General features: G+C 34.4%; 1 protein-coding gene across 1 annotated transcript; it reads right to left on the bottom strand.

Annotated features, from left to right (window-relative positions):
- Positions 1 to 3,071: 3,071 nt before the first annotated feature.
- On the bottom strand, positions 3,072 to 9,971 carry eas (ethanolamine kinase 1). The gene is made up of 7 exons (XM_034969388.2): positions 9,675 to 9,971; positions 8,950 to 9,092; positions 7,676 to 7,859; positions 6,145 to 6,233; positions 5,276 to 5,502; positions 3,622 to 3,850; positions 3,072 to 3,311 (listed from the first exon to the last, which is right to left on the bottom strand). Exons 1-7 carry the CDS (start codon positions 9,807 to 9,809, stop codon positions 3,245 to 3,247), a joined length of 1,074 nt encoding a protein of 357 aa, XP_034825279.1. The 5' UTR covers positions 9,810 to 9,971; the 3' UTR covers positions 3,072 to 3,244.
- Between the last annotated feature and the right edge of the window lie 1,381 nt (positions 9,972 to 11,352).

Raw genomic sequence — 11,352 nt, 5'->3', positions numbered from 1 at the left:
ATCGTCAAAAACAGCATAGGAATCGAACGACAACGATCATCAAAATTCGAGCAAATAATATATGTAGGCAGGCAGGCTTGGGCCGCTGAAACGGTTTCAATGAATTAAACTTTTAAAAAGCATCCTATTGCCCCTACTGTACCTACTGGTAGGTCATGGTACAGTATCACACATCTTGCACATCCTCGTGGAAATAAAAAAGGCTCTGAATATTGCTGGTCAATCTTGGGGTCTGTAATCTGTATGCTGTTGTGAAAAGTAGTGTGTCAGTAGGTACTCCGCGACTATTACATACTAGCTGATGCCCGCGACTTCGTCCGCGTGGAATTAGGTTTTTTAAAAATCCTGTGGGAACTCCGGGATAAAAAGTAGCCTATGTCACTCTCCAGGTCCTTATCTATAACCGTTCAAAAATTCACGTCAACCGTTGCCACGTGATTGAAGGACAAACCAACAAACAAACACACTTTCGCATTTATAATAAGGGCACTGATAATACAAACAACCTTAATACTACATAATAACCTTTATTAGGCAGAGGTTAGATACAAAGATACCTATAGTTAAATAAATAAGGGTACATAACAAACTAGTGTCGTAAGTTGTAACTTGCCAGTTGCAATACACTGTGGACGATAGCTAACCAACGGAGCATTTGCTTTTCGGTGTCCTGGATCAGTCTTCATGTATTTGCACCCTTATTCACTTGAAGTAGTGTCGGAGTCTCTAACTAGGCATTTGGATCTACTTCGTCTATATAATCCCTTGGATCTTTTCGTAGTTTCTTTTTATATTTCGCTTCAATAGTATTATACAACACTATGGACAGTACAAAGGCTAAAATTTAGAATTTTTAGCTTAGCTTAGCTACAACTTCAGTTAAATATTATTTATGCATGTACCTTCATAATAAGTTAAAACTTACGGGGTACCCATGTCCAAGCAGTTGCCATAGTCCGAGGGAAAAAATTAGGAATGCCATGTTTTATTGCTCCGGCAAATGGTTTTATTTCATGAGGCGAGAGTGTATAATAAATGATGCCTCGAATAAAAGCCAATTCACCGAAATGCTTAACCATCGTAGGTACCTACAGACACCAGACACAAAAATTATATTCAACAAGCCATTAGCGAAACCAATAATCTATGCAACAAGCTTTGTTCCTTTTGTTCACATAAACCAATGTCAATTTTGCCACTAGTTGACAAGTAGTGGTGTTTTTTGAAGACACCATCTCTATGTCCATATTTTGTATAAAGCAATAAAGAGTTTGTAAACACTATGTATAAGTATGCGACAGATCGGGGTGGGGACGCCCCGCACCGCACACCCGCACAGCCCCCGCGCTAACCCGATGCGAGAATGCGCGGGTGACGTGCCGGTTTGCGGGCCGTCCCCCCACCGCATACCCCGCTTGCCATCTCGACCAGCCGCGTACAATACCGTCAATACCCTCAAAACATACGGAGTCTTTATTGCGCGCAAAACAAGTCATCCAATTTGAACACAAGGGGTATGACATTGGCGCATTCTACAAAAACGATCTGTGTATTTGATTAAAGACTTGCGCCATAGATTAATTATTGGTTTCGCTACGCTGTATTGTACTGTACTTGCACTAACCGCCATGTTGCAATTTCATATTGAACTAACCAGTGCTAACAATTAGGTACCTAATTGTTTTGCGTTCTCGTCACTGTAACGTTTCAAAAAAGTTGTGAAAAGATTTTTTTTGGAAAAACAAACTTAAACCCCCTCATAAGTGTAATGTATGGGTTTAACCTGTCATCCGATTGCCCATCACGTTTCTGCTCCAACTTAAGACCTTGATCACTCTCAAGATCACAATTTACCTATCAACATTGGTTACGCGATAATTTTATCACGAGTCTTTCAACAACCAGCCCCACAATAGTGTAAGAAAAACGTATTCATCGTTATCATAATCGACAGCAACTAGGCTAGTTGACACTTTTTTTAAGTAGGTCTTAAATGGTTAATATTTGTCCTATTAGATCAAAAAAATTAACACTATATTTTTTTGCGCCCTAAAAACCGTAAAACTTTAATTTAAAAATATATTTTTCTTAGACAGGTGAAAACACTGTTGGCCATGTTTGGCCGATAGATTATCTGTGCTCTGACGTCATGCATTTGTAAACAACAGCATAACCTCTCAAAGTTTAATAAACATGACTTCTATACTAGTTTACATGAAAAATATAGTAATTATCGTTATTGTATCATCCGAGAATGTAAAAACGCATCGATAAAGACCACAGGAAAGTTGTGGATTAGAATGCCCAGTGAAATAAATATGCGTAACACGCGAAGACTTGCTTAAAGGGATCCTATATGACTAACGACTGCAACCCAAATTTATTTTTGCAAAGATCACTTTGTTGTAAGTCTTACTTAATAACTTATTCAATTTATAAAGAGAAAACGATATTTTTTTACGTTTACTAGGAGTTTTTAGAAATATATAAAAACTAGCTTATGCTCGTGACTTCGCCCGCGTGGACATCATAAATTTCAAACCCCCATTTAACCCACTCAGGGGTGGAATTTCAAAAAATCCTTTCCTAGTGGATACCTTTTCTTTACCTACAAAGAACACACCCACCAAATTTCATGTATCTAGGACTAGCTGTTTAGATGTTTAGGCTGTGCGTTGATATATAAGTTAGTCAGGACTTTAAATTTTATATATATGGATACTACGTTAGTCCACGCGTGACATAGGGATGACATTTCTTTGTTTACATATTTAATGACGTCACATCATGGCTGACGTTTTCTGCGTTTCAAATAAAAATAAAAACTGTATTTTTTAAAATTGGATTTATATATCCATCCTGCGTTTTTAATAATTGTTATTGATATAGTTCGTTGTCTTAAACAAAATACTATAGTAAATTATCATTTATTGGACGAAATTAGATATGAGTCAAGTAGCCTATTCTGCAGTTTGTTTCAGAATTTGCTACCGATTACGATGAATACTTTTTAAGCACCTCTCCGCTTGTATGGACAGGCAGCAATGTAGGTACCTATTCAGAAAGACAAAGTTATGTTTTTACAGCTACATTTTATTATGATCATCAGGTTTTTAATAGTACTTACATTAGTTGCTTTATACATATTTATAAATAATATCTTATAATTTATCAATAGGTAGGTACATAATAATCATTATTGTACAATTTTATTCACTTTCTTAAGTAGGTAAATAATTATTTATCACAGTAATTCCTTGTAGACCGCATTCTTTTCTTCAAAATATCTGTTAAGCCGCATTTCAGCGTACCTACAAAATATGCATAGACAGTATGAATTCACAATGGTTACATAAAAACAGCTGACAAAATGTCTAAAAGTACCTGCCGAGTGTTATTGTATTTACGAAGTACAAAACACGATATGGACAAAAACGAATCACATGCCAAATGGACTTGAAAATTGATACAATCAACAAAAAAGGTGATTTTTTCTCTTTTTACTATTATAAATTGTTCAAAGCATTCGGTTCTGATGATTATTATTTCTATAACGTATTTTTTTTAACTAACTCAACCGATCGGCTTCGTCTCTCTTTGTTCAAACAGATTTTTTCTAACCTGCCAAAGTCGAAGTCAATGTCGGACAGCTCGAATTGGACCAAGGACCAAATACCCCACTTAAAGTTTGATGCCAAAGATAGACGTTGTACATCTTTGTAGATTTCCTCAATTAGTTCTTGAGATGGTGTTGGGTTATCTAAAAACTCCGCCAGATATATTCGTATCCAATTAATCTGAAAATCCTTGCTCGGATATCGGCTGTAATCCATGTTTTCAATTGATATACCTGAAAAAATTGAAATCTGAAACAATGTGACCTTGATATCTCTATTGTATTGTACGAGAAAACATCTTAGATTGTAGTCTATAAGACATTATATTTTCAAAGCAACAAGCCTCGTGATCTCGTACAGACAGTATCAATGTCACGCTAACTAAACGAGGAGGCACACAACACTTAATGGTATTTTGGTAACCTAACGAACCACGAAACGTTTTGCGTCATCATTCCTCATACGTATGGCTAAGGTTTGGAATACTCTTCCGTGATATGTGTTTCCTACCAATTACAACCCGGGTATCTTTAAAACAAGAGTGAATAGGCATCTTCTAGGTAAACGCGTCCCATCTTAGGCCACATCATCACTTCCCATCAGGTGTCATTGTGGTCAAGCGTATACCAATAATGAATAAAAGAAAAAAAAACCTAATGATAATTCGCAATTAGCATCAAGACGACGCATGGTGGAAATACATTTCACGCCTCTGGTTCCCCATTTCAGATCATAGAAACAGAGGCGACCACATTTCATCGGTCAAGTGAGAGTCGGATCGTACACCAAAGGTTCCGTACCATCTTACAAGAAATAACACTTTTTTATCTCACGCCTAGCCCACCGTGCACTCGTGACCTCGTACAAGGACGGACGGCGCCATCTATGTGTGATTTATTAAACATATTTTTTCATGAACACATTTTTTTATGATGTAACCACAAATTCACGGTTTTCGGATTCTTTCCTTTACTTGTGTTATAAGACATTGCTACCTTAAATTTCAGGTCAACGGGAAGTACCCTACAAGTTTTGATTCCATTTTCTTGACAGAGACAACAGAAGTAGACAACAAAGTGATCCTATATAAGGGATCCTTTTTTCCTTTTGAGGTACGGGACCCTAAAAACGACGATAATTATTACTGATGATATTGATGATGATTATAAGAATTGTCAACAGAACCTGATCAAATAATACAAATAAGAGCTCCTTACAATATCGATAACTGCTATCAAGTGCTTTATTTTTTTATATGAATGATTAGTAGGCCCAAAAATTATAAATTCATTAAGTCACATGATAGTGCGTAATAGCTGTGAACTTCTAGTCTCAACTGATAAGTTTCGAGATAAAAACCAACGGTTAAGAATAGACTGTTAAGAACTCATTACTTGTAATTACATCATTTCGATATTTTGGTAACAATTTTGTTCACAAAATAAAGTCATAATATTTTATAGAAGGGTACATAGGTACTTAATACTTAGTGCATTTTATTCCCTTATTCATTTAAATGCAATCTCATGAAATATTCTCTAAACAAGATTTAAGTTTAATTTTTTATACCCAAAAAGAGATCCCACGGGATTTAAAAAAACTATATTCACGCGGGCGGCGGGCAACATGTAGTTTAAAAATATTATAATGTAACTTACCAACAAATTCATTAAAATGATTTGCTATATCATAGGCTTGATAATTATACGAGGCATATTCATAATCAATAAAAGAAACTGTCCCTTTAGATTCGTCGTAGATCACGTTTCCTAGAAGCAAATCATTGTGAGCAAACACAATCGGGCTCTCAGTTTTTACTAAGTGTGACTTTAGACGCTCATATTCTATCCTGAGGCGTGTTATTGATCCAAAACTACTTGTAAATCTACAACAGTCCATAAAAGCATTGCAATTTTAAAATAGGTACTAAATGCACAGTATATATCTAGGTATCTAATACTTATAATACTACTGTAAATAATTCATGAAATCAGATTCGATTTCGGTAAAATTAACTTTAGTATAGTGTGAACGCACTCGCCATATTTAAGTTATAAGTTTTAGTTAATTTTAGTCATTGATCTGTCTATGAAATAGGTAAGACCACCCGTGCGAGGACTCCGTCAACTAGTACCTCAATAAGTAGTAGTATAATTTTTGTATATTCTTTGAAATGGATGTATCTTGAATAATATTATAATTTAATATCAAAATAACAGGTAACATTATAAAGAGTACCTAAGTTATAATGGTAGGTAATGTATTATAAAATGCGACAGTGTGTCTGTCTGCCAGTCTGTTACCTTATTACGGTCCATCCGTTTAACCGGTTATGACGAAATTTGGTACAGAAGCTTATATCCCATAAGGGACATAGGCTACTATTGAAAGTTAAACTGTTAGATTTTTTTTTCAATATTAAATCCACGCAGACGAAACCACGAATATATTATTGTAGTGATAACAAATAATAATCTCTTCTTCTTCCTGACAATATTAAAACCTTTTACCTTATTACCATATTTACCTGGCATGTTTACTTGCATCTGTGAATTTTTCTGGAATTAAACTCAAGAATTGCTCTATTTTGTCCCACACCATGGGTTCCCTGGGTACCTGCAAATTTTCATTAGTCTTTTATTTTATTCTTAATGATTTTTCTATCACTATAATATTCACTATGTGGATAGACATCATACGATTCGCACTTGTTATATATAAATTATTTTTATGTGCTAAAACTGACAAATATGCTGAATTGAACTTTGAAGTCTGAATATTTATTTCAAACAAATTATAATTTAATTTCGCATCATGATACAATGTACTGTTGAAATATACCGTCATAGCACAATGGTGTAACATTGTTTATCCATTCTTATATGTTAAAATTCGAAATATAATAAATAAATAAAAACAAAAATCAAAAAATACTGATAAGTCAGAATATTAATATATATAATGAAAAAACTTAATTTATGTTAGTTTACAACTCTACACCATAAAGAACCTCGGCATCAGTATGAAACTGTCCAGCAATTTACATTACAGTCCTCTTGGAAATTGCTGGCGTGCGGCCAGTAAAGACCCGATAACAGTCCTCTGTAATGAAATACTCTCTTCAGTAAAGGAGCCAATTCAGAGCAAGAGGGCGAAAACGATAATTTTTAGGGTCCCATACCTCAAAAGGAAACAAAGGAACCCTTATAGGATCACGTCGTTGTCTGTCTGTCTTTCAAGAAACCTACAGGGTTCTTCCCGTTGACCTTTAAATTACGAAATTGCAGGCAGGCTGGCCTTATAACAGACATAATGGGAAAAATCTGAAAACCGTGAATTTGTGTTTAGATCACGAAAAGAATTAAAATGTGTTCATGAACAAATAATTAGTATTTTCAACTTTTAAAGTAAGATTACTGTACCAAGTGTGGTATCATAATATGTAAGGGCTTTAGCTGTTCATTCTAAAACAGATTTTATTTATTTTTATGACTGAAGCACTGTATAATTGTAGGTGTAGGAAATCTTTAGCTGTTTTTAAAGCGGTTACAGCTTTGCCAGTAAGCCGTAACAAGCCATGGCCACAGTTTTCCATCAAACAAAAAAGATTTGATAAATAAAGGGACAATGAAAGTATACATGGATATTGTTGCAAAAATGATTTGAACTGTGTCCTTAGATGGAGATAATTTTAAAAATAGGATGCTTTATAAATCATGGATAGATGACAGCCAGAACCACTTGAGAAAATAAGATGTTTCCTCTTTAGAAGCAATTTATATCTATCTGGGAGATAAACAGCATTTTTTAAAAATTGTTATCTGTCTGAATATCCACTATACTAATACTATAAAGAGGTAAAGTTTGTAAGTTTGTTTGCACTTGGTAATTCTCTGGAACGACTGAACCGATTTTGGAATTTTTTCATCAGGAATAAGCAATATTATTCCTGAGTACCATAGTCTATATTTTATTTTCAAAAAATTAGAGATACAAAATTTGTAATAAGCTCCCCCGAAGTTGGGGCGAGTCGCTAGTTTTTGATAATTTTAAATTACCTCTTCACCCAGTTGAATTTTGTGCATCTTGGCCATTTGTTGTGCCACCAGACGAGATATTTTTGCATCAGCAACTGTGTCTGTGTCTAGAGTAACACCAGGATAATATTCATAGGATAAACCATTTTTAAATACACCATATATTTTTGGAGCTAATCCTGCTTTGTTGAGCACTGTTATGTTCCTAAAATTAAATAAATCACTTGAATTAAATAATAATTAAACTTGATAAGACTATTTAAGTAAAGAAAGACTTGTAATCTTTTGATCCATGAAATCAAAAAAAAATTGTCTGTCTGTGTGGGATAATCTTTGCAACAGCTAAACAGGACTTTTGCAGTCAGGGGCAGAAAATTATACAAAGAGCAATCTGGACTACCATTTATTCAGAAAAACAATAAATCTGGTCTAAATATATAAAAGGAAAAGGTGACTGACTGACTCACTGATCGACCAACGCATAGCTCAAACTACTGGACGTATCGGGCTGAAATTTGGCGTGCAGATAGCTATTATGACGTAGGCATCCGCTAAGAAAGGATTTTTGAAAATTCAATCCTAAGGGGGTGAAATAGGGGTTTGAAACTTGAGTAGTCCACGCGGACAAAGTCGCGAGCATAAGCTAGTAACTAATAAAAATAATACAGAGCCAGAGTGGAGCCAGAGTTGTAGCACAACCTCTAGAGCATTTTATTGAATACTGGCATGGCAGAAAGATCTAGCTATTTTTTATTTTATTATAAGATTATATTTTATTTTATGAATGTTATCTAAAGAGATAGGTACCTAATATATTTCCAAGAAAATATAATACTTTCTTACCTTAAATTAAAATGTATATATTAAATAACAACAATTGAACATTTAATTTGCAAAAGAGGAAAAGTTCTGATTTAGTACTTGTTACAATTGTACATAATGTCATTTTTAAAATAATTTACACAATAATCATTTATTTTATTTACTTGTCTCGAGTCTAGACGTTTTTATGGCACACACATTTATATACATTTATTATTATTACACATTTAAGTATATATTTATTATATGTATATAACTGATCACCATCTCAACTCATTGCCAGCCAATTACTATGCATGGGTCTTCTCTCAGAATAAGAAGGCCACCACCTGGCCTGGATCAAACTTCAGACCCCCAATAGGTTCAACCCCTGAATAGGTCGATGTTTTCACTACTAGGCTATCACTACTTCATAATAAAAATATGTTTAATGATTTAAATACTAATTAATCACAATAATTTGAAGAACTTACCTAACTTCTGCATTTCTGTCAATAAGTAAATCAGTTTTGTTTCCATAAATCCTCACAAGTACAACATTTTCATTGCTTCCAAGATTATTGGCAGGATCCAATTGACAAGCTACTAATTTATTAGTGATTCCATCAGTAAAAATCTGCAATTATTATCAAACTTCATCACTATGCTTATTTCAACTTAATATATAATTCTAACAGGTGAAATTTTGCATAAGAAATCCATTTATTATAATATAGATTAGTGTTCAGGATTTTTGAAAAATCACATCCTATAAGATGGTTAAATAAAGTGATAAAAGTTTATATTATGGAAGTTAGAAATATAGAAAGTGGTATTTAAGTTTCTGTTTTAACGCACAGCATAAACCGGTGAGTCTAGAAGCATGCACAATTTTACACAGGAGTCTCACATAATATGAAATAGGTGAGCATTGAGAAAGGATTTGGAAAATTTATTCCCTAAGGGGATAAAACACGGGATAACAGTGTGTGGGAAGTACCTATGTTATTTTTAAAGTTAGAAATTTGAAATTTAGTACTTAGGCTTGTTTATAAAAAGAAAACTTAAAAGTTAGTTGTATCAGCGTTTTTGGAAATTCAAATAACCTAAATGGGTAAAATAAGGTATAAATTTAAGAAAAATAGGATGATTCCTGAGATGTTGCTGTTTGGAAATCTTATTGGGCACACGGCTAGTTAAAGAACACTTTAAGAACAACCTTAAATTTAATGTTTTCCTGAGGCCAATCGGGTTTAATAGCGGCAAGAATTTTATAAATTCCGGTATATATATCAAAATCTTCAACTTCGACTGGTATAAATTTATGACCAGCAGGATCACAAACTCTAGACATTTTATTTGAACTGTCTGGATCTCAGGGTCTATTTATTTTTGCGGAGACTGTTTCGTGCTTGTATCTTCGGCACTAATAGCTGTTATACTACGCGGCACATTGTATGCGGCTGCAATATTTATATAAGATTTTTAATCTGAATAAATAGTGATTATTCGAAAAACTTACATGACGACATAAACTTTTACTATAGCCTAAAATTTATTATTAAATAAAGATAAAGAGCAAAATTCATATTTGACATATTTGACAGTGATTTGACAACTGTCAATTTCATTACTTTTTAAACTGGTTTTAGGGCTCTGGGCTCTAACCCTTTTGAGCCTTGTTTCATTAGTCTAAGTTATGGAGCTCAGACTAAGGATCAATGAGACTTGGCATCAAAATAATAATACTTTGTTAGAGCAAGCTAGGTGTATAGAAAAGCTCTAAAGAGTGATAAAGACAAAAATATATTTTTTGTATAAGTTTGTATTTGTCATAGTTTAGCTTTTTTGTTTGGCACAGCTGTCATCTCTGCCCAAAAAACCTCTGTTATCACAGAGTTCGCACTAAATTATCATTTAGTGCGAACATAACGAGTTCTTATTTAGTTTTCTGTTTTAAATTTAGTAAGTATTGTAGACACCATTTATGGTGCATTGCTGTGTGATCGGCTATAACAGTTGTAGCGAACACGAATTATGAAATATAATCTTTCATTCGTAAGTTCTTTTGTTGTTTTGTCCCTTTCGGGTTTACGCGTCTGACAAGTCAACATAACCTCACTTCACATTGTTTGTCAAGATCTCACGTACAAATACATCTTGATAAACAAAAAAAAGTAGCTACGGTGATAAGGACAGAAAATAATCATTTTGTCACGTTCTTATAAGAGCCTAAATGTATTTAGCTATCTCGCTCTAACAGTAAGAGTCACAATAGGGCTACTTCTACAGGTGTTTACTCTAAGGATGCTTACAGGCAACTTAAAGCGTCTTATTCACCATCCATCCAGCCTGTACGTCAGCTCAAAGCCGCGGTGCTAGATGTAGCATACACAATACACACCATCGTGCACGCATCAAGCAAGAGAGTATTTAAACGAGAGAGAGAGAGAGAGAGCACTCAAGTTACGAAACAACCTCTAAATGGTAAAATCTGCTGTACAGCAAGTCTATTCACCATCAAGCATGCACGACGCAGGACAATTAATAATAATTATCGCTGAACGTCAAGCCTCTTCACGGTCTTTTTGCATCGTGCATCGTGCATGGCCTTGGCGGGACGTACAGCAAGATGTATGGTGAATACGGCGCTTAAGACTTGTGAGTCCTGTCTGCGTCACAGATATACCAGATATGCAACTAGCGTGGCCCCCTCAGTCCCTCTCGCTCAAGCAGGGGTACTTACTTCTGAAATGTTATTCCGTCTATTTTACGTTCGCTTCGGCTACTGTAGACAAGTATACTGCAACCCACCATTGCACAATAACTTCAAAAACAAAAACAACAAAACAAAACACATCATTTCTTTAAAATACTTGAGTCAATATAACCTTTGT

This window comes from Maniola hyperantus, chromosome 6, assembly GCF_902806685.2.
Source record: "Maniola hyperantus chromosome 6, iAphHyp1.2, whole genome shotgun sequence".
Classification (NCBI taxonomy): domain Eukaryota; kingdom Metazoa; phylum Arthropoda; class Insecta; order Lepidoptera; family Nymphalidae; genus Maniola; species Maniola hyperantus.
Note: the sequence above shows the minus strand (reverse complement) of the source record. Positions and strands in the feature narration are given on the sequence as shown.

Coding starts and splice junctions, on each gene's coding strand:
- eas (XM_034969388.2), bottom strand. CDS start 9,809: ATGTCTAGAGTTTGTGATCCTGCTGGTCATAAATTTATACCAGTCGAA. Junction 7,860..8,949: donor GACAGAAATGCAGAAGTTAG/GTAAGTTCTTCA, acceptor ATTTAATTTTAG/GAACATAACAGTGCTCAACA. Junction 3,851..5,275: donor TCATTTTAATGAATTTGTTG/GTAAGTTACATT, acceptor CAATTTTTTCAG/GTATATCAATTGAAAACATG.